General features: G+C 43.4%; 1 protein-coding gene and 1 pseudogene across 1 annotated transcript; one reads left to right on the forward strand and one right to left on the reverse strand.

Moving 5' to 3' along the window:
• Window positions 1-6,288: 6,288 nt before the first annotated feature.
• Window positions 6,289-6,759, reverse strand: LOC108526622 (histone deacetylase complex subunit SAP18 pseudogene; annotated as a pseudogene).
• Window positions 6,760-20,564: 13,805 nt separating this feature from the next.
• NEUROD1 (neuronal differentiation 1) lies at window positions 20,565-24,112 on the forward strand. Its single transcript, XM_017867488.1, has 2 exons — window positions 20,565-20,789; window positions 22,369-24,112. The coding sequence occupies exon 2, from the start codon at window positions 22,380-22,382 to the stop codon at window positions 23,448-23,450; it is 1,071 nt and encodes a 356-aa protein (XP_017722977.1). The 5' UTR covers window positions 20,565-20,789; window positions 22,369-22,379; the 3' UTR covers window positions 23,451-24,112.
• The last annotated feature ends 7 nt before the right edge of the window (window positions 24,113-24,119 follow it).

Genomic DNA, 24,119 nt, shown 5'->3' on the forward strand with positions numbered 1-24,119 from the left:
CAATTAAACCTCTTTCTTTATAAATTATGCAGTCTCGGGCATTTCCTTATAGCAGTGTGAAAATGGGCTAATACATACACCATGGAATACTATGCAACCATGAAAAAGAAAAAGATCATGCCCTTTGTAGGAACATGGATGAAGCTGGAGGCCATTATCCTTAGCAAACTAACATAGAAACAGAAAACCAAATACCACATGTTCTCACTTATAAGTGGGAGCTAAATGATGAGAACACATGGACATAAAGAAGGGAACAACACACACTGGGGCCTATTGGAGGGTGAAAGTTGGAGGGTGGGAGGAGTGAGGGGATCAGGAAAAATAACTAATAGATACTAGGTTTAATACCTGGGTGATGAAATAATCTGTACAACAAATCCCCATGACACAATTTTACCTATGAAACAAACCTGCTCATGTACACCTGAACTTAAAATGAAAGTTAAATTTTTAAAAAGTACAAAACAACTACAAGAAGAAAAACAAGATGGAGTGAAATATTTTAGCAGTGGACAGAGGTTTTGGTTGCTTTGTTTCATTTTCTCTCAAGGATTGTTCTTTTTTAAGATGGGAAAATGTAGTTTTAGTCTACTGAGAATTAAGAGTTAGTAGTAAAAGCAGGAATTACTTTTCAAATGCCACCAAAGTTGCAGTTTTGTAGCATAGTGTTCCTTAGGTCTCTTCTTGCTGATACCCAAGATTGCTGGAATAATCTGAGTCACTGTAAACACCTTGTTACCCAGGATGATCTTGATCTCCTGCCCTTGTGATCTGCCCATCTCGGCCTCCGTGCTGGGATTATAGGCATGAGCCACCGTACCCAGCCGTCTTAACCATTTTTAAGTGTGCAGTTCACTAATATTAAAAACATTCACATTGTTGTACAATCATCACCACCATTCATTTCCAGAACGCTTTTCATCTTGCAAAACTGAAACTCTTTACCAGTTAAACAATAATTCCCTTTTTCTTCTTCCTATCCCTGGCAACCACTATTCTACTTTCTGTCTCTCTGATTTTGACTATTCTGGGTACCTCATATAAGTGGGATCAAGTGGTATTTGTCTTTCTGTGATTAGCTTATCTCAGTTAGCATGTATCAGAATTTCCTTCACTTTTAAGGCTTGAATGGCACCCTATTGTATGTATGTATCATATTTTGTTTACCCACTCATCTATCTATGGATACTTGGCTAGCTTTCATGTTTTAGATATTGTAAATAATGTTGTTATGAACATGAGTGTACAAATATCTCTTTGATCCTTCTTTCAATTTTTCTGGGTATATATCCAGAAGTGGAATTGCTGGATTATGTGGTAATTCTATTTTTAATTTTTTGAGGAAGTGTCATACTGCTTTTTACAGTGACTGCAACATTTTATGTTTCGGTTTCTTCACATCCTCACCCACCAATGCTTGTTCTGTTCTGTGTTGTTGTTGTTGTTGTTGTTGTTGTTTGATAGTAGCCGTCTTATGGGTGTGAGACACCAGACATTGATTATCTTCTAAACTTTTTCCATACTGTAGTCAGAATTATATTCAGTAAACATATCATGATCACGTAACCTTCAGTTACATATTTAAATCCTTCAGTGGCTTCTCATTAACTTCAGGATAGTCTGACCTCCTTTAACATGTTTTATAAAAACTCATTCATGATTTTCTCCCTGGCTAACTTTCATAGCCTTGCTTCTCAACTGCTCCCTTTTCCACCTCTTCCCCTATAGCTCATCGTCCACTTCTTATATACACATATACACTCTATGCATCAGTCACTCTGAAATTTATTCAGGTCTGTGAAAATGCTATACCTCCCCTCATCCCCAACACTATTCCTTCTGATAGATGTTCTTTCTCCCTCATCACCTGGCCAGTTCCTGCTTATCCTTGAGGTCTCAAGATAGCATTTTCTCCAGGAAAATTTCCTTAATAAATTCCCTCCACCAGGCTTCTTTAGTACCTTTACTATGTGTTCCCAGAGCACTCGATCTTTGCCCTAATGCAGTGCTCTGTGTCAATCACACTCTGTATTTGTCTGCTTACTTATCACCTTTCCTCTAATCCCATGCTGGCCTATGTGGCTCTTGGACACTGAATTGTAACTAGTATGACTGAGGAACTGAATTCTTCAATTTTTACAAATTGTAAATTAACGCTGATATCTGAATCAGTTATACTAAAACTTTTAAGATGTTTGGAACTAACTTGGGTATGTGAGTCTACTTTTTCAACTGTAAGTTTATGAGATCTAAATACAGATGAGAATTAAGCATCTGAATTGAGATGTGCTATAAGTATAAAATATATTGAATTTTGAAGACTTAGTACAAAATAAGGAGTATAACTTTTTAGATAGGTTACATGTAGAAATAATATTTTGACATAGCAGTTTACATAAACTATTTAAATCAATTTTATTTATAATTCAGTCACTTTTAGTATAGCACTAGAAATTTTAATTACATATGTGGCTTACCTTATATTTCTATTAGACAGCACTGACCTAGACTATAAATTCTGTAGAGACAGGAATCACGATTGTCTTATTTACTTATTTTTAAAATTTTTATAGCATTCACCATGTGTTGAGTGTTAATCTATGCATTTACTAGGAATTACAAACATTAACTATCTTGATCCTTATAACAACATTTTGAGCTAAGTAGTATCATTAACCACGTTATACATACGAAGAAATTTACATGAAAAGATTCACTAAACTAGCTCAAGGTCACAGAGTTGACCCTATGGAGTTAGAGTGTAGAGGGGATACATAAATTATACTCCCAATAACTTTCTTATACTGTTTCTTGTTTGTTCTCTTATTACAGGTGTCCAGAGAAACATTTACTACCCAACTTTTTAAATTAACAGCCATCATCATTCAATTACTCTTTTAAAATTAATCAATCTGTTCATTCCATAAGTATTAATTGAACTCGTAGTGCCAGGTGCTGTGCTGGGTAATAAGGACTCTAAGTTGAATGAAACAAATGCTTTATTTATAAAGAAACTCTATCTGATAGTGGTGACAATCATATAATGAAATAATAATACAATATTATACTATACAACACAAATATACATGAAGGATCACAAATATACATGAAGCCTGGAGAAGAGGAACAGGAGGGAAAAAGTGACAGAACATCTTGAACAATGAGTAGGAGTAAACCAAAAGTGGGTGAGTGGAAGGGGAGAGGTAGTTGAAGCAGGGGAGAAGGTGAGCAGAGCTAAGAAATAGCCTGGTGTTGGCCGGGCGCGGTGGCTCACGCCGGTAATTCCAGCGCTTTGGGAGGCTGAGGTGGGCGAATCACAAGGTCAGGAGATCGAGACCATCCTGGCTAACATGGTGAAACCCTGTCTCTACTAACAATACAAAAAATTAGCCGGGGGTGGTGGCGGGCACCTGTAGTCCCAGCTACTGGGGAGGCTGAGGCAGGAGAATCGCTTGAACCCAGGAGGCAGAGGTTGCAGTGAGCCGAGATTGCACCACTGCACTCCAGCTTGGGCAACAGAGCGAGTTTCCACCAAAAAAAAAAAGGCAAATTTTGTGTCATGTGTATTTTAACAAACCTTTTAAAAAACAAAAACAATGACTGGGCATCAAGTTAAAAACGTTATTGCTGAGATGCAGGCAAAAGATAAAGATGGCAGCCGAAATGAGATGAGAAATATTGATGAAGAGAAAATAGGTTGAATTAAAAAATATTAGGGGTGCAACTAACAAGAGTTTATTGGTGATTAATTTTAGTCTTGGGTGAGGGAGAGTAAGGAGTTATTTCTTAGATTTCTAGTGTGAGCAACTAAAGTGGATAGTGATGACATGCACTGAGATAGAGAACAAAGAGGAGATATAGACTTGGTTGGGGTTGAGGGTGGAGGACATAAGAGGTTCACCTTCAAACACATTGATTTTGAGGTATTTACAGGGAATCCAAGGGGAGTTGTCTTGTTAGGGAACATAGTTCATAATTTCTGGACAGATCTTGGAACCTTTCTTATGTGGAGGTTAATTAAAGGTACAGGACCAAGGGTAGTTCATGCATGTTTATAGTCTGTCTGCCAGCACATTCTCCTTAATGTTTTTCAGTATTTTGCATTTCTTCACCAATAATCTGTGATTTGGATGGGGCTCCACCCAAATTTGTCCCCAAGGATAGAATATGAAACACACCTGGCCACAGTGATTGGGGTGTAAGATTGGCAGCCTCAACTAGTAAAGTAAGCATCAGTCAAAGGATGTGTGCAGGAGTTGCTGATTTAAAAATGAAAGTCTACTCCGCTCAATCCCATTAGACTAGGAACTGATGAAAAATATGAACCAAGAACTAGGTTTTCCTAGGAAGCAGGAAAAATATGAAATTAGAGTTGTTGAAGCCATCTTGCCACCATGAGGATGAGTGCAACTGGAGGCCATCACATTCAGCCTGAGAAGGAATCTAATATATAAGTTTGAGATGAAGGGTAATTGAGTTCTTTTTATGTCATTTCAATTCTAAATCCAGCCATGCCTGAAGCAAAACCAAACGCTAGACATTTCAAATATGTGAGCCAATGAAGTGCCTGCTTTTCTTACACCAGTTTGAGTTGTATCCTAATGAATATAGGCAGTCCTAGTTCTGCATAGTAGTGTAGAACCATAAAAAATGACTTTATCACCAGGTGCGGTGGCTCATGCCTGTAATCCCAGCACTTTGGGAGGGTGAGGCAGCGGATCACTTGAAGTCAGGAGTTCGAGACCAGCCTGGCCAAGATGGCAAGACATTGTCTCTACTAAAAATACAAAAATTAGCTGGGTGTAGTGGCACATGCCTGTAGTTCCAGTTACTCAGGAGCTGAGGTGGGAGAATTGCTTGAACCCAGGAGGTGGAAGTTGCAGTGAGTCGAGAATATGTCACTGCACTCCAGTCTGGATGAGCGTGACACTCTGTCTTAAAAATAAATAAATAGGCCGGGCGCGGTGGCTCAAGCCTGTAATCCCAGCACTTTGGGAGGCCGAGACGGGCGGATCACGAGGTCAGGAGATCGAGACCATCCTGGCTAACATGGTGAAACCCCGTCTCTACTAAAAAAATACAAAATCTAGCCGGGCGAGGTGGCGGGCGCCTGTAGTCCCAGGTACTCGGGAGGCTGAGGCAGGAGAAATGGCGTAAACCCGGGAGGCGGGAGCTTGCAGTGAGCTGAGATCCGGCCACTGCACTCCAGCTCCGGGCGACAGAGCGGAAGATCCGTCTCAAAAAAAAAATAAATATAAATAAATAAAATAAATAAATAAATAAATAAATAAAAACATAAATAAAAATGCTTTACAAGCTGAAAACTCTGAAGAGGTTATCTTAATCAATGGGAAAAAACTATAATTGGTCAGACCTTTAGACGTTTTTTTTGTTAAAATATTAAAAATACGCCAGGCGGCGGTGGCTCCGCCTGTACAAAAAATCCCGCCACTTTGGGAGGCCGAGCAGGGGCGGATCCACGAGGTCGGGAGATCGGAGACCATCCTGGCTACATGGTGAAACCCGTCTCTACTAAAAAATACAAAAAAACTAGCCGGGCGCCGGTGCGGCGCCTGTAGTCCCGCTACTCGGGAGGCTGAGGGCAGGAGAATGGCGTTAAACCTGGGAGGCGAGCTTGCAGTGAGGCTGAGATCCGGCCACTGCACTCCAGGCTGGGCGGACAGGAGCAGGGACTCCATCTCCAAAAAAAAAAAAAAAAAAGAAAAAGAAAAAAATATTAAAAATACTCATTTTTATAAACCAAAAAATTATAAAACTGATATTTACTATACTAAAATTTAAAATATTAGATAATTAGGCATTCAGGTGTTTTATTTCTTTGTAAAAATGTACCAAAAGTAGTTTGGACAAGCATTTTTTTCTGTCTTAGTGAATTATTATACTCCTTTATAAGTTTGGATCACCTTCCAACATTTTGCCTTTTGCCTTTTCAATACTGTAAAATATCTCTGAGATTTCCTTTAATTTGAAGGGTTTTGTCTGTTTTCTGTTGCTTTTTTTTAATTACACACATATATTTAACAGTACAGTTTTACATAGAATGCTAAGAACACTTTTCTTCATATTTTACAAAAAGGCTTGAAACATATGGACTTTCTATTAGTAATCATACAATAGCACATCCAAATCTAATTCCTCAATAGATGATGCATTATAATTTGTTTAGAATTCAAAGGCTTAATGACAATAATCCGGGGAGGAAAAAGAGTAAGTTTATTTTACATAACTGACCGAAAAATAAATACAAGAAATAGTAAATAGAATTTAATATGGCCTCGTGTGCCCTGAAGGAGGTAGTGCCTGATGTGGAGGGGTAATTGCTATGTCCAAGTAACCTATCTGGAACTTCTGCGAGTGCAGTGTCACGCAATCATCAGTCCCTTTTCTGCCAGACATGGTGCTGCCAACCTCCTTAACTCGATAGCCAAGTCTTTCAACATCTGTAAAAACGATTGCAAAATTGAAGTGAGTGCCCTTCTTTCTAGCTTCTGGGTAGACTTCTTTTACTAAGTTTGTCAGTTCTTTCAAGGTTGCATCCATCCAAACGTAGATCTACAACTCTCTGGACGGTACGTTTCCCTGGGAGAACTCGTCCGTTCGGTGGTGGTGGCCATTATTGGTGGTGAAGATGCTCAGCAGCCGCAGGCATGTTTTCTCGCGGTCGATAGACTTCTCTGGCTCCTTCTTAATTTCCTCCTGGGTAACGCGCGACTCCACCGCCATCTTCCTCCAACGGCCCGCCTGGTTTTCTTTACTGTGGTTACTTCCTCTGGGATATTGTTATCCTTTTTGTCACAACCACTTTCCTCTTTTAAGTCTATACATTTGCCTTCATGAAGTTCCTGTGGCTGCAAGCCTAGTCTTTTGAATAGCAAGTGTCAACATTCCCACTCAGCTATTTCTTCTAAAGCCCCATTAATGTTCAATTCAAATACTGTGAAGTCATGCCAGTTTCTAAAACACTAAAATCTGCCTTCACTGGCAGGGAAATATTTATCTTCAGTCTCCTTGTAATTACTGATTCCTTTCAATGCAGCACCTGACTTCAGAGTTTGACCTACATGGTAGTCGTTAAGCTGATTGGGTTTTTATTTTCATTACACTGTTCAATCCTAAGCAGAAGTAACTGCTCCATTTCTACCCTAAGCAGCTTTCTGTTCTGAGTGCAACTTAAACTAAACAATGTTGAAGCTACATTACCTTGTTTTTGAATGATCTGACTTCCTCAACATCATTTGTTCACTAGCTTCAGGCAGGCCTAGGACTCATCCTGTCTTTGCTTTGCTGTCTCCATTTTCAAATCTCCTCATCACATTCAATTTAACTTCCAGCATTATTGTTTTTATTTGCTGCACTTTAATTGCTGTTGCTCACTTTTCTCTAATATTCATTTCTTTAATGTCATATGGGCTTAATACTAGGAAAGAAGTAGGCAACCCAACTAAGGCTTTGCTCTCTGTGCATGAACTGAATAACAGATGGGCAGTGACCAATCACTAACAGAATTTGAAACAACTGATGCGATTGGTCACTGATCGTGATACATGTCTGTTATTTACATAGAGATTCGTGTATCAAAGAGCTAGCAGTGAAGCTTATACTTTAAGCAATTACTCACAATTTACACTGTGTAACTGAAATTTAAACCATGTTACTGGGGTCTAGCGTCATTTAACTGAACAGTAGTAAATTTGTGCATATGGAAATTGTTCAAAGCATTGACTGCCTTACAAACGAATGCAGAGATTGTGTAAGAAGAAAACAAGAAAGCCTAGGAGACAACCCTGAGGAAAACCAAAGATTTAAGGGATGAACAAAAGAGAAATCTGCACAGTAACTCATAAAGAGTGGTCAAAGAGGTAAAGAGGAAAACCAGAGCATATGGTGTCATACGAGGTAAGAGAAGACGTATTGCAATTGCATTTCTCACTCATATGGTTTTTAAAATAAACTCTAATTAACATTTCATAAAACTCACCATTTTGAACTATACAATTCAGTGGTTTTTAGTATACTCACAGAGTTGAGCAGCCATTACCATTATCTAATTCCAGAATATTTTCATCATCCCCCCCGCCCCGCCCCAGAAAGAAACCCATTACCGACTGACTGCTTACTCTCCATTCTTCCCGCCTTCCAGTCCCTGGAAATCACTAATCTGCATTCTGTGTCTATGATTGTAACTACTCTAGCTACCTCATATAAGTAGAATAATACAGTATTTGTCCTTCCGTGATTGGCTTATTTCACTTAGCATAGTGTCTCCGGTGATTGTTTTTGTTGTAGCATTTATTACTTTTTATGGCTAAATAATATTCTATTGTATGAATATACCAAATTTGTTATCCATTTATCAGATGATAGATACTTGGCTTGTTTCTACTTTTGAGCTATTATAAATAATGTTGCTATGAACATTCGTGTACAAGTTTTTATGATAATATGTTTTCTAGTTTCTTAGGGATGTTCCTTCCCTATTCTTAGGGATATACCTAGGAGTAAAATTGCTGGGTCATATATTAACTCCCACGTTTTGAGAAACTGTGTGAATGTTTCTACAGTGGCCATACCAGTTTACATTACCATGGGAAATTTGTGAAGATTCTTTTTCAAAAACCTTACATATAAATATTTTTACTCATTTTATTCTTCTAGTTTCTCATTTTATTTAACCATGCACATTTCTTCCTTGCATCTTTGACTTCCTTATTTCATGTTTTTAAAGTTATCTTCTAACTATCTATACAATAAATTTTCTTCACACTGCAAATCATTTGTGGCTTTCCTATTCCACACTGTATAGAATTCATTCAAACTATGAACAGCACTAGGTCTCTCATATTTCAAGCCATTTGTCCAGGCTGTTTATAACCACCAAAAAAAATCAAAAGTTAGTTAGATATGGATAAGAACAGTGACTTTATTTAGCTTCCTTTCTCTTCAATTAAATTAATTTAATCTAATTTAATGGTTTTTGGAGGAAACCTCTGCAAAATATATTAGTCATAGATGGTGCAAAGTGAAGCAAATTGCTTTTTATTTTGGAAGAATCTCAGTTTGCCCCATTTCGTTGGATCCCCAGTGTCTTCACTGAGATAGCAGAACCCTAAATTTTCCTTAGATTTACTACTTACTCTGTGTCAATCATGCGCCTTTCTGATGCAATTAGGGTGTCTGCCACTTATATTACAAGGAGTGAAAGAGTTGGTATACCTGAAATAGAACGTCTCAAAGCAAAACTACTTCTTGTGCTCTTTACTTACCATGATTTTTCAAAAGGTTTTTAGTTTGGCATTATGGCTGAAGCTTGTAATTCCAGCTACTCAGGGCAGGAGGATTGCTTGAGGCCAGGAGTTCAAGACAGCCTGGGCAACAGAGTGAGACCCTTTTCCTCTTATAAAAAAAAATTGCCAGAACAAACGCTGAATGTCATGTGTCAGGATTTTGTTGATTTACTCAACTAAAAGATATCATGTGGAATAGCACCTGCATTTAAAAATCACCACTTGATTGGGAGGCTAGGGTGTGCAGATCACTTGAGGTCAGCAGTTCAAAACCAGCCTGGCCAACATGGTGAAACCCCGTCTCTACTAAAAATAAAAAATAAACAAAATAGCCGGGCATGGTGTTGGGCACCTGTAATTCCAGCTACTCTGGAGACTGAGGAAGGAGAATCTCATGAGCCCAGGAGGTGGGGGTTGCAGTGGGCCAAGAATAAGTTTACAGTAATTCTACTGACATTCTCCAAGACTCTCATCTGCACAAGGCAAGGAAAGGGGTTGTATAATGCAGATGTGACAGGGGTCACTACCTATGTTTGCTAGCATATGAACTCAGTTGCTGGAGAGAGATTCACAATGATACAGGCATAAACAAAATAAAAATTTATTTCTCATTCAGATGAAATTCCTTGTGTAAGCAGACTAGATCTAGTAGGGTTATGCTATCAATGACCCAATTCTTTCTATCTTATTGCCACATTGTCTCTATGGTGGTGCCTTCGGTCTGCATTTCAGCCAGCACAAAGGAGAAAGAAGAAGGGATAGACACATCACTTTATTTGAATGACAAGATCCAAGAATTGTTCTCACCACTGTCACTCACATACATTGGCCAAAACTTAGTCACATGGTCATATGCAGCTGCAATATGACAGGAAATATAGTCTTTTTTCAGAATGGCTTCTACCCTAGGTAAAATTTGGAGATACTATTTCCGTGAGAGAAAAAGAGAATACAGATACTGGGGGACAACTAGTGGCTACTGTCATATCACTTCATGTCTTTCAAATCTTTGATGCTGACGAATCTCTGCAATTCCCCAGTGTGCAGTTGTATTTTTGGTAAGAAGAGGAAGCTCAAGATTTGACCTTTTCTCCCATAATGACCCTCATTTTGGGGGTCAGAAAGGAAGCATGGACATTCACTCATCTCTATATGAAGAAAATGTGGAAACAATCACAGGATGCTTTTACAGACCTGTAAGTGCCATTGTGACAGAATTAGGCCCACAAATCCAATTGTCACCTAAACTGCATGTGTCCCAGATTCTGCCAGATACATCACAGTGACATTCTGCATTGTGTTCATTTATGTTCAGGAGCCAATACTCCCTGAAAGATCTGGCTATTTCCCATCTCCCACTACAATTACCATGGTAAATGACCAAAGATACTTCCGGAGAAAGCTGGGAGAAAGATTTACAGGAAGTACTTGTGATGATATCACAAGGTCCTTCTTCAGGTTACCTGGCTTCCTCTATATTCAATGTTTGGAAATAAACTGAAGCTTCAGAATTTGAGTGAGCAGCTATCATGACATCATGGTAATTCACAACAGGCCTTGATCAGGTTTTATCATCCCATGTATTATTGTTGTTATTATTCAGACTTCATACAATTATATGAATCCCATGAAAGGTTAAGACACTGCCATAGGTTTTCCTGTGTTAGATCATCCCAATCACTGTGGGTTATAGTAAAAATTCCACTTTGTCTCTGACTCTTATGTGTGCCCCCTGGACCATCATTCCAGAAACCAATTATCCCAATTTCTATCAGGGACCCCATTCAACAGTAACATTGTCCACCTTCCTTCCTGACCTGAAGGGGATTTTTCAAAGATACTGTCCATCCCAAGTAAATGCACATGTGTTGGGGATAGTTAGGAGATAGGTGAGAAGTTTGCCCATAATGAAATCACTCTAACCATTTCTGTCTAAAACTTTGGGTTGCTTTTTCTACATCACATTGAGAAATTTGGGGTATTTAAGCTTCATGCAATGTAAGTCAGCTTTGAATGTATATTTTATTCAACCTTCTGAGCAGACAATGAAAATTATACCGAGAGGTTTCAGCAGCACTTGGAATCCAAAATTAACAACAATTACAACAGTATTCAGAAATTCAGCCTGATCTAAAGTAATATTCTATCCCCCCTAGGCTGGCATCTGCAAAATCTATACTCACACATTTGCCCCCACATTTAGCACAATAAAAATGAACAAAACCTTGCAATTACTTATTAGCCTTCTTCTAGGTACAAAATTGTTCTTGTCCTACCTGAGCCCTATTACTCATAGGTTAGAAGCAATGGTAAGGGGAAGTAATGGGGTATGGAGAGGGTTTACATCCTCTTGCGACTTGAGTATGTCAGAGGAACCTTCAAGCAAACCAAGATCAGCCTCGTTTGATATGGCAGGAGGGAATGCTTATGTTGTGAAAGAAGGCTTTCAGTAGAACTTGAGTATTCAGAGTAGCTGGAGCTATTTAAACCTTCCCAAATGTTGTCATTGTAATTCTCAGTTTTTGCTCCTTGATATAAGAGATCAGAAGGTAGGTGTGGTGTGTTATTGAGAACCATTAGGAGTTTTCAAACTTTAGTGTGCCTCATCACCTGGAGAGCTTTACAAGAAATGTGTGTCAGGAGGCTTGAAGAAACAGACTCCAGCCTGAGATTCCAGGAATAGTATCAAAAACCATACCACAAAACTAGGCTAAGAAAGCTTCTACCTTTGCTTGAGTCCTGATCAGAAAGCTGTCACCACACTTGCTGGCTTTAATACCTTGCACTAGAATTTGTGCCAGACAAATAAATCTTCTGTCTCCTGGCTCTCTCAGGTAACTGGTTCTGAATAAAAGTCTAATGCATCCGATTAGCAGAATGTATACCACAACTAGGAAACATAGGAAACTTTTAATTAATTTATTTGTTTTAATTTGCCAGACTGTTTACTCTGGAAAGGCATGCGAGAAGGGAGTGAGATTGGGTATTGAGTACTCCTGCACTGTTTGAAGTCGTGTAGGTACATACTTACTTGTGACTAAACCTTGTTAAAGTCCATCTCTCCCACTAGAAAGAAAGCTTCAAGAAAGCTGAATCTAATGTCTATTTACTCCTGTGCCCGTAGCACCTAGCAGCACAATGCCTGCTACATAATGGCACTCAATATAGATGTGCTAATACGCTTATTGTCCAATGAATCAGCAGTTTCTTAAAGGAAGGGAAAGAGGAGACAAGCTCTCTGAAGAAAACCTGAAGCAGTTTTATAGCCTTTGCTTGTGCTCAGCCCTGGTGCTCTCCATAATGTCTACCACTCTAGCCTTGTGGACGAACACAACAATTTAGGACTGTTATTTTTGTTTTGTTTTTTGTCTGTTTGTTTTTTGTGAGAGACTATTAATCTAGTCCATGTGATTCCAGAAGAAGCAGGATCCAGGGTAAATTCAAAGGAGAAAAAGTATATTTGACTTAGCTGCTTTAATTTTTATGTTCTTTCCTGACTTTAGGGTTAACTTCTTTAAAAAACTGCCAGGCTGGGTGCAGTGGCTCATGCCTGTAATCCCAGCACTTTGGGAGGCTGAGGTGGGTGGATCACCCAAAGTCAGGAGTTCGAGACCAGCCTGACCAACATGGAGAAACCCCGTCTCTACTAAAAATACAAAATTAGCCAGGTGTGGTGGTACATGCTTGTAATCCCAGCTACTCAGGAGGCTGAGGCAGGAGAATCACTTGAACCCAGGAGGCAGAGATTGTGGTGAGCCAAGATCGTGCCATTGCACTCCAGCCTGGGCAACAAGAGTGAAACTCCATCTCAAAAATAATAAAAATAAATAAATAAATAAATAAATAATTGCCCACATCAAAGACAAATAAATGAAAACATCACAAAATAAATGACCTCTTCCTTTCACCACCTAAGTTTGAAAGGGTTAGTAAATGATGTCTAGAGAGAGAGAGCCTCCCTAGAGGCTGCACAATCCCCAGCCGCCACATACCCATCTGCCTCAGGACAAGTCATAAAGGAAGATGGAGGCTGCCACCTGCGTAGCACAAACTGAACAGAATGTCATGCCCCAGCCTCCATCGGAAATATACCTCTCTCAGCGTTTATTCATCTCTGAATGTCAATATTAAGTGTTTAATTTTTTTTTCTTTGTACCATGTGATTCTGCAACCTCCCCAGGTACAGGCATCAGATTCAGCATCATTCTCAACCTCTTAAGATGCAAAAGTTTCCAGGTTCCTTGCAACAAGCAGCAGGTATAGATTGGCAGGTAACAGAAAGAACATAAAGGTGCTGAGAGCACCTGAGGGGTCTCGGAAATGCGTCACTAGTGATTAGAAAACAAGGGCATGTAAAGGGTTAAGAGAGCACAGAAAACACCTGGGCCTAATTCATTATCTTGGCAAGATTGGTTGTAATCTGCTTTATCAAATTAAATACTTTTCGAGAGGAAGAAGTTGTGTAAAAGTTTGTACAGTGAACAATGGGAAAGGAAGAATTTGCCTCACATCACTCAACCGTGGGTGTCTGGCCTCACAGCTTCTCATCTGATGCTAGGATGGCAGGGGTGCCCAATTCCCTCTGGGAGGGATCTTAACATTCATATTCCTCTCCTTGATGCTTTTGTGGCTCTTTTCCTTCCAGAACTAGCTTGCCTGCCTGGGAAGTGGGTAAAGTCAATGAGTGTGAGTTATGTGAGAGTCTCAAAATATCAGACCATCTCACAAATGAGCAAAGATGTTACAGGAGGAAAATAGGCTGAGGTATTTATTGATAACTTGGGAAATTGTTTTAAAACATCTAGTCCCATTACAAGTACATTATCTGTTATTACATCATTGTCTGCAAAATGTGTCTAAAGCTTAGGCACATTTGTGTCACGTATGCATGTATGTGTTTATGTGTTTATTATTAGGCCTAACCTCATAATCAAATTGTTCTGTTGGAGCCCCTAAAGTGGCTTGTCACTGAGTGAAAGTAATTTCCCATGGCAGGTGCTCCCAGCAGGTGGCTGCTCACGGTACCTGCATCCGAAAGGTAGATTTAGTCAGAGATTTTATTTTAATAAGAAACCCGTATTGCAGCCGAGCCACCACTGGGTGATGTGCCAAAATTCATGTCTGCAGCATGATTTATTATGTGAAAATACCACAGAACTAATCAGTGGAGTTACTAATTAATACAAATCTGCATTTTTTGCATAAGCAATTAGTGCAAGGAGAGAGCAGTGAAAGAGGAAGTTTGACTCCTTTAATCTCACTGCCTACTCAAGCGGAAAGACCCACCAAGGCTAAACTCCGAGATCTACATTTGGAATTTTCCCCCTTTGATTAGTTAAAGACATAAAAGGTCAAATTATCAATATTTAATTTGAGAGAAATGCATTTGTTATAAAGGAAAAAAACATTTTATTTAAAGAAGGTGAGACTGCAGGAATGAATTCTTCAATCAAAAATGATTATATTTCTCATTAAGGTGAAGTCTGAATAATACTTGATAAGGATTTTGTTTACTACTAATAATGATGTTTTGAAAATTACATCCATAAGTGTGTGTGGTGGGGAGGGGGATATGGTATATATTTCTCAGTTGTTCAAATTGCCAAAGGAGCTTTCTCTTCTCAGTTATGTCTTTACTAGATGTTTCCAGTATATGTTGGATAAGTTATGAGTACTCGATATGTAATATTTTAGATCTGGCATGATTTAGCTAATTGTGTGGCTCACTGAATCTGAGTGAATAATACCATTTGACTTCTGTTGGCTTATTTTTTCACTAATTTATCAGAAATTGTTTACAGTATGAAATAACTGAAGTGTTGACAAAATGATGGTGAAAAAGATTTTAGACTTTCAATAAAATTTATACTCCATAAAACACAAGCAAAATCAAAAACATTTTGAGAGATATTTTATTATTTCTGTGGAGAGTAAACAAGAAATTCATTTTGGTTTTGAAGCTGTGTGGCAAATAAGTGCAACTATTGGAATAATGACTATCTTTTTGAAAGCTATTCAATTTATGATTTCTGTCTTTGTTTCAGACTAGCCAGCTCAAATTATAGTTTAAGCTCTTTCCTTACCCCTAAATCTGGCTATCTAGTTTTCCAGGAAACTTACTGTGAATATTTGGCTAATTAGATGCAGACTTACAGGACTCTTTGACTAAAAGCTCAGTCATGGTGCCCAGTGTTTTTTGTTTGTTTTTGTTTTTGAAACAAAGCAAACAGGGAAGAGCGGAAAGGAGGAAGGGAAAGAAAGGAGGAAGAAGGGGAGGGAGGAAAGGAGGGAAAGAAGGAAGAAGGGGAGGGAAGAAAGGAAAGGAGGAAAGGAGGAAGGGACGGAGGAAAGGAGGAAGGAAGGGAGGAAGAGAGAGATTTTGCTGAATCTGGTAGGCCCAAGGTCAGGGCCTTTGGAGTGGGAATTGTCCGCGGTGCTGATAGGCTGTGGAAGTCGTTCCTTCTACAAGTCGCCTGGGGCCCTAAACCTGGTTTGCCCGCGTTCCTCCTGTGCCTTGTACGGGTCTCCTCTCCCAACCCACTGCAGCAGCCATTGTTATTGGGACGCTCCGGCGCCGTCGGTGTGTCTCGGCTCTCCAATCCCGAAGCTACACATAGCTACCGAGGATTTTTGTTTGCTTGCTTCTTTCTATTAAGGCAAAGGTTGGCAAATAGCGTGTGCTTGTCAGTTCCCTGGCGATCCCCTTTGGACAGCAAGCTGTTCTTCGATCCCCGGGAAACAGGTGTGCGCCCTCTGCTCATGCTCCTCTCCCGAGAGCAGGTGCGACCGTGGACATACACTCACCGACACTCACACGCCCATCCACTTATGCCCACACTCACATACACATTACAGTTCATTGCACACACGTGCACACACTCATATGTTCAACATCTACTACACACTAACAATCATTTATATGCACACACGATTTGCACACACATTCACATAATCTTGCACACACACAGATTCACACAGGTATATTCAAGTGGAATCACACACTTTTGCACACACAAGGCATCGGACACACGAGGCCTTGAGCAATTGTGCCCGTGACCCACGCCTGCCAAGATGCTCCTACTGAGTTGATTTTACGTTGTTGGTTCTGCGTGTTAGATGGTTTAAGGAAAGCCTCTCGATCCTGACAGGGAATCAGAGACAAGTCCTCCCAAGGTCTGTGGGAGCCGAGAAGGGAGCCACCAAGGCCCCGTCGGGACCGGGAGGGCATAAATAATAAATAAAAAGGCCCAGGCAGGCCTAGCTGGGGAAGCCCGGCATTAAATCACTCCCCAAATCACAGTCGCGTCGCGCTCCATCCAATAGCTCTAAGCAATTTGTGGGGTTGGGGGTTGAAATCAATTTTTTCCGTTCTCGCAGGTGCAATATGAATCAATTATCTTAATTAAGATTATGCCGCAAGCCCTGGAGATTTGGGGAGGATGGGTTTTGCGCTCGGGGCGACGGCAAGGCATTTTAATAGCGTCTCTGGTTGCTCTTGACTCTCCCGGGTCGCCTGCCTGTCGAGCCTGGGCAGCTCCAGCCTCAGGCCAGGACCTGGGAGCCCAACTGCCTCCCCCGGGCGCAGGCGCCGCGTCGGCGGTCTGTTCAGAACCCGCATCAACCCCCCTCCATCCCCCGAAGCTCTCAAGAGCCTCCGAGCTACCCGGCCTATGCAGGACCTGCAGCTCTCAGTCCTCCGTTCCTGCGGCCCCTGCGCCCCACGGTCTCGCGGGCCCCTCAGCCACCTGGCCCCCCACCCCTCTCTCCCGCCCCTGGAACGCGCCCAGGCCCCGACATCCCCCTCCTAGTTAGGGCGGGAAGAGGACGCGGGAACCTCTCGAGGTCGGCCGGGCTGCCCTGGCCACACTTGATCCTTTCATTGAACGCAAACCTCCCTTTGCAAGAGCTAGCATCTGTTTCCCTGAGAAACAGGTCACCGCCAGGGACGCCGGCCCGGCCCCTGCTCTTTATCTTGGCCCTGTGAATGCTTCGCCCCCCACCTCCCGCCCCCCGCTTTCGCCTCCAGCCACACGCTTCCCACCCCCTACGTCCGGGCCACGCGCCTCCATCCCTTCCCCACCCCATCCCTCCACACGCCTCCCCCTTCCCCTCCGCCCGGCCCACTCCCCTCTCCCCACCCCCGGCCACACGCCTCCTCCTGCCCCCCTTCCCGCGGGCGCTCCGGCTGCTGCTGTAACGGCCGGGACGCCCGGCCCGCGCCGCGCGCTCAGAGCGGGGACCCGGGAGGCGGCAGATTTGGGGCATTGCTCGAGGGCAGTGAGTCATGAAAGCGGCTTTTGTTGTCCGCGCGTGCGGTTCGCGTGCCGCTGGGTAGCCTGCAGCGCCCAGTAGGGACGGGAGCTGGGGAAGTACAGCTAACTGGCAGCAAGGGGAGAGAGAAAAAACTTAAGGAATCAGGAGGGGGAAAAGTGTGCAACCGTCCAAACAAGTCCAAAGAGAAGAAAATAAGGAGGCGGGGCGGGGTCGCGGAGACGGTCCTCAGTACTAAGCCCCGCCGCGCCTTCAGCTCTGTCGTCTCCCGGCGTCCGGCTGACTCTTCTCTCGCCCCAATTTCTCGCGCCTTCAACCCCAAACAAAACGCACCTCAATCCAGGCCGTGGTCCGGGCTCCTCCCTTTAGGGTCTTACTACCCCGCATCTCCTGGGAGCCTCGCGGGCACTGGCTGAGCGTCGCGATGCCGGCGCTCCGGGTCGAAATTTTCCGCGCGGAGGAGGGTCACTTCGGAGCGCTGCAGGCTGGAAAGCCTAGTGACAGCCACCGTGAGACCCAACCTCAGCCCGGTCTCTGAAACATCTTGGAGTGTCCTTTCCTTTGTACAAATCCCCAGACCTGAGCGAACAACACGCAGTGGGATTAGAAATGAATTTATCAAGGGGAGAGGAGGAAACAGACTAGTAATTCCCGCACTTTACGCATTTGAGTCTACTTCTGGCAAAACACTCGGGCGTCCCTCTTGCCCAAGAACATCTGACTCCACCATAATTCTCCTGTATTGCACAGGATGTCGCGAACTGGAGAAGTTTCTGCTTTCTGGGGATGAGGACAAGAATTTAGCAGAGGGACCACTAGGCTACCCCTGACCTCGAGGTTAGATGGAGTCCTTTCTCCCACTCCATCCCCAGATCTCCTCCGGAGCTCCCCAAAGTTGGAAAAATGATAGCCTAGGCACGAGTTCCATATGCCTGCAGCACGGTGTGCTGCCAGTCGGGGCAGCTGCCGGGCGAGGGGCAGCACTTAACCTGGCCCTGCCGCAAATGTCCTCAGACCTCAGACTGTGTACTACCTTCTAAGGGCTAGTACTCTGACGCCCTCGAGTTTTAGCCCAACACTGCAGATACATAGAGTACAGGGGTAAATCCTGGGACCAGGCCCCTGGGTGACTTATTTTATCCTCCCCTATGTGCTTTGTCAGCCGAGTGAATGTGGAAAAGCAAGTAAAACTCCGGAACCCCACCACGATTCACGCCACGCTTCGGTGGCACAACTCCTTTCTTCCCCTTTTAGATTTGTACTGTGCAGGGAAGGCTGCACCTGCCACTTTCAGACACCGGCGATCTGGCTAGGACCCTCTTCCTCTACCCCCACTCTCTCCTCCTGTCCCCACCCTCTTCCAGATGCACCCCAATCCAGCCGCTCAACCCTGACACTGTTTGCAAACTCGAGGGATATTTAGTGTAATTGCCTTTAAATAAGCAATTCACGTAAGAGGTATTTATTGCAGAGGGCTTCAGGTCTGGGAGGGGGTAAGGAGTTCGTTAATGAAGGATTAGGGGCAAAGCTGGGAAAGAACGAGTAGATAGGCCAGTTTCTTTCTTTCTTTTTAAAATCTATTCTGGAAAAGGCTTATTCGAAAAGAGTAAAGAATTGCTATTTAGGCAACAGTGTGGCTCCTTCAGAACTGATCGGGAATTTCTGTGGTCTTTGCTTGACCTACAAGGTGGGAGTTTCAAATCAGAGGCTTTGAAATCTGGAGGAGTTCGCAGCCATTAATCCTTCCCGGGGTTGTGCTAAAGGCATTTCTAGAAAGAGATCGGAAAGACCCGTTCAACATAGGCCCATTGCATCTTCTCTTCGAAAAGGCTTGTCTGAATCAAGTATCTTATACAGACCCGAGATTGAGGGGAGCAAGAGCGCAGGTCCGGCTGTAGCGAGGTGTCCACCACTGTACTCGTGGTCAATGCCTGGACTAGAGAGCCGAGGCCATGCAGGGCGGGCTGGCCAGGTAACTGGAAGCGTCCCTGGACTGGCTGACAAGGGGTGCCTTTTGCAGCAACCCAGTGGCCATGGCTAAAAGGCAGAATCCAACCGTCAAAGAAGCCCTCAGCTCCCACATAAGAAAGCTCAAAGGCCAATGCAGCCAAGACCTCCTCTAGAGAACTAGCTCGCTTTGAGGACAAGATCCTGGGGATGGAGGTAGGGACTGACGTAGTGAGAGGGTCTGGAGGGACAGTGGTAGCTGAGAGTCAGGACACGAAGGATTGAACGTATGGTAGTGACAGAATGGCAGGTACAAATTTTCTGTACTTAAGGAACCGGGAGAGGACGATCTGGTTAGGGAGGCTGGGGAACTAAACTCAACGCTGCGTTTACAGAAGAAGCCGCTTTTATATGGCGTATACGCTTGCTTAGAGGGGCCGAAGGAGATTAGGAGAAGCCATCCTTTGGCGCCAATGATCAAAGCGTCTGCCAAGGAGAAGAAGCCAAGGGATGGGCCTTTCAGACAGGGCAGGGAGTCATGCTGCTCTGGATGCCAGTGCCAGGACAAGAAATCGAAAGGAGCGAGGACTCTTCACTGCGTGCCTCAGTCTCCCCGCTTCTGCCTCTTTCACCTCTGTCCTACTTCCGGCGTGAAAGCAGGCCACTCTCTCTGATGTAGAGCTACTCAACATTAGCTTTTCCCTTCCTTCCCTCAAATCCCCTCCCCCCTCTATCCCCTGTCCCTTCTGCCGCCTGAAAGGGTTAATCTCTCCTGCGGGTAAAAACAGGTCCGCGGAGTCTCTAACTGGCGACAGATGGGCCACTTTCTTCTGGCCACAAAGGGGCCGGAATGGAGCGCTCCGCCGCATACAAATGGGCAGGTCACGTGGTTCCAGGCTCTTGGCTGGACCGGGAAGACCATATGGCGCATGCCGGGGAGGAAGGAGAAGCGGCGGGAGTAGGGGTGGAGGGTGAGGGGAGCAGTTGTCAGAGGAGGGCGGGAGACAAGCAAGGCGTGGGGAGAAGTGGGGAGGAGGGGAGAACCGGGAGCGCACAGCCTGGACGCGTGCGCAGGCGGCAGGCGCAGAGACCTGCTAGCCCCTCAGCTAGCAGCCCCGCCCGCGCTTAGCATCACTAACTGGGCTATATAACCTGAGCGCCCGCGCGGCCAGGACACGAGGAATTCGCCCACGCAGGAGGCACGGCGTCCGGAGGCCCCAGGGTTATGAGACTTTCACTGCTCAGGACCTACTAACAACAAAGGTAATTACAATTCTTTCATTTTTTTGCTCTAGAATAGAAGCAATAACTGAAGACTGATGCACCTACATATTCTGTATGTGTGCTTTTGCGAGCGTGTGTATGTGTGTTGAGACCAGCATCCCTCTCCATAATTGCTCATAAGTACTCACACATAATGAGTCGTGTCACTCAAGTACCCCCTGCAGGCTTTCTAATTTAAATTTTAAAAATTTGGGTTTCTTTTGTGGATAGCATAGGAGCTTGGATTTTTTAAAAGAATACACAGTAACTATGATTATCTGCTAGTGCTGATTTTAAAGTCCCAAAAGCAATAATGACTTCATTTTCTCACTTCTTACAATAAGAAAAAAAAAAGCTGTGTTATCAATATATATTTTGTGTACATGTATTTTACACATATTAGGAGTGCCAAGCTGTGTTTTCAGTGAATGAAAGCGACATGGATACCTTGAGTATTCACACCATGGAAAATAAATCAGGTTCAGAGATAGTTTAGTTGAGAGGGGGGAAAGTGAAGAAAGGGAGAGGGACTCACTCCTGCTACCTGTTACCGCTCCAGAGGCGGCCAAGTCCCCAGCAGCCACTACTGGAGCCAGATATTCAGTTGTTTTACTAACGGCTTTTTATTTTCCTTATTAGAAGCGGCAACTTCGCGGTTGCCAATCGCTGACCATTATAATTACCCAATTTTTTAAAGGGAGGTTTGAGGCGAACTTTGAAAAGCCCCAATAAAGAGCGGGCGGCCCTTTCAATGGGCTGTTTATTAGAGAGGAGCCTTCCGCACCTGATCCCCGGCGCGTGGGAGAGCGCTCTGCGCCGCGCCCCCAGCCCTCGCCCTGCAGCGAGCGCTTTTGTACAAGGTGGAAATTCAGCGGCCGGCCAGAGATGGAAGGCAAGAAAAGAAAGGCGAGGGAGGGGTGGAAGACCCTGTCCACTTTTGTTGCCAAATGTTACATTGATGGTGGAACAATTTGGTGGAAACTATTTTCCTCCTTTCTGCATTTGCTCTTCAGTATCCCGTCTGTGTAATCTTCTTAAAAATCGCTGCCAGTATTAGTAAATAACGCAATGGCTCTTCAACTTAAATCGCTAAGTACCTAGAAGCCAGGACAGAAATGGAAAAAGGATGTGTGATCTTTCAGCTCATTTGTGTGTGTGTGTGTGTGTGTGTGTGTGTGTGTGTGGAGTTGTGAGTGACTTTGAACACATTTGGATAAACATGAAGTCGCTGAAATGCACAGTCATTTCCACACACATTATCCTGTCGGGCAACCACCATAAACACATTTAAGTTAATCACTAGGATACAAACACATATGCGTGAGTGGTGTACACATATACATATTCACTGCCTTCCCCCAGTCCTGTCCTCACTCCTACGTACCAGCGGGGCACACGCACACGCCATTATAAAACACTGCATTTAACTTTTACTCAGAGGCATTCATTTTGTAATGGACAGGTACTTTTCTCAAGCATTTGTACAGATTGAGGGAGTGGAAGCTGAAGGCGTATCTGGCTTTTGAATATAGCGTTTTTCTCCTTTTCTTTCTGTTTGCCTCTACCCTGTTGAATGTAGGAAATCTAAACATGACCAAATCGTACAGCGAGAGTGGGCTGATGGGCGAACCTCAGCCCCAAGGTCCTCCAAGCTGGACAGACGAGTGTCTCAGTTCTCAAGACGAGGAGCACGAGGCAGACAAGAAGGAGGACGACCTCGAAGCCATGAACGCAGAGGAGGACTCACTGAGGAATGGGGGAGAGGAGGAGGACGAAGACGAGGACCTGGAAGAGGAGGAAGAAGAGGAAGAGGAGGATGACGACCAAAAGCCCAAGAGACGCGGCCCCAAAAAGAAGAAGATGACCAAGGCTCGCCTGGAGCGTTTTAAATTGAGACGCATGAAGGCTAACGCCCGGGAGCGGAACCGCATGCACGGACTGAACGCGGCCCTAGACAACCTGCGCAAGGTGGTGCCCTGCTATTCTAAGACGCAGAAGCTGTCCAAAATTGAGACTCTGCGCTTGGCCAAGAACTACATCTGGGCTCTGTCGGAGATCCTGCGCTCAGGCAAAAGCCCAGACCTGGTCTCCTTCGTTCAGACGCTTTGCAAGGGCTTATCCCAACCCACCACCAACCTGGTTGCGGGCTGCTTGCAACTCAATCCTCGGACTTTTCTGCCTGAACAGAACCAGGACATGCCCCCGCACCTGCCGACGGCCAGCGCTTCCTTCCCTGTACACCCCTACTCCTACCAGTCGCCTGGGCTGCCCAGTCCGCCTTACGGCACCATGGACAGCTCCCATGTCTTCCACGTCAAGCCGCCGCCTCACGCCTACAGCGCAGCACTGGAGCCCTTCTTTGAAAGCCCTCTGACAGATTGCACCAGCCCTTCCTTTGATGGACCCCTCAGCCCGCCGCTCAGCATCAATGGCAACTTCTCTTTCAAACACGAACCGTCCGCCGAGTTTGAGAAAAATTATGCCTTTACCATGCACTATCCTGCAGCGACCCTGGCAGGGGCCCAAAGCCACGGATCAATCTTCTCGGGCACCGCTGCCCCTCGCTGCGAGATCCCCATAGACAATATTATGTCCTTCGATAGCCATTCACATCATGAGCGAGTCATGAGTGCCCAGCTCAATGCCATCTTTCATGATTAGAGGCACGCCAGTTTCACCATTTCCGGGAAACGAACCCACTGTGCTTACAGTGACTGTCGTGTTTACAAAAGGCAGCCCTTTGGGTACTACTGCTGCAAAGTGCAAATACTCCAAGCTTCAAGTGATATATGTATTTATTGTCATTACTGCCTTTGGAAGAAACAGGGGATCAAAGTTCCTGTTCACCTTATGTATTATTTTCTATAGCTCTTCTATTTAAAAAAAAAAAAAATACAGTAAAGTTAAAGAAATGCACCACGCATTTGGTGTAGCTGTATTCAGATCGTATTAATTATCTGATCGGGATAACAAAATCACAAGCAATAATTAGGAACTATGCAATTTTTAAACTAGTAATGGGCCAATTAAAATATATATAAATATATATTTTTCAACCAGCATTTTACTACTTGTTACCTTTCCCATGCTGAATTATTTTGTTGTGATTTTGTACAGAATTTTAATGACTTTTATAATGTGAATTTCCTATTTTAAAACCATGCAGCTTCATCAATTTTATACATATCAGAAAAGTAGAATTATATCTAATTTATACAAAATAATTTAACTAATTTAAACCAGCAGAAAAGTGCTTAGAAAGTTATTGTGTTGCCTTAGCACTTCTTTCCTCTCTAATTGTAAAAAAAAAAAAAAAAAAAAAAAAAAAAA

Source organism: Rhinopithecus bieti, unplaced genomic scaffold (genome assembly GCF_001698545.2).
Source record: "Rhinopithecus bieti isolate Rb0 unplaced genomic scaffold, ASM169854v2 scaffold_3041, whole genome shotgun sequence".
NCBI classification, from domain to species: Eukaryota; Metazoa; Chordata; class Mammalia; order Primates; family Cercopithecidae; genus Rhinopithecus; species Rhinopithecus bieti.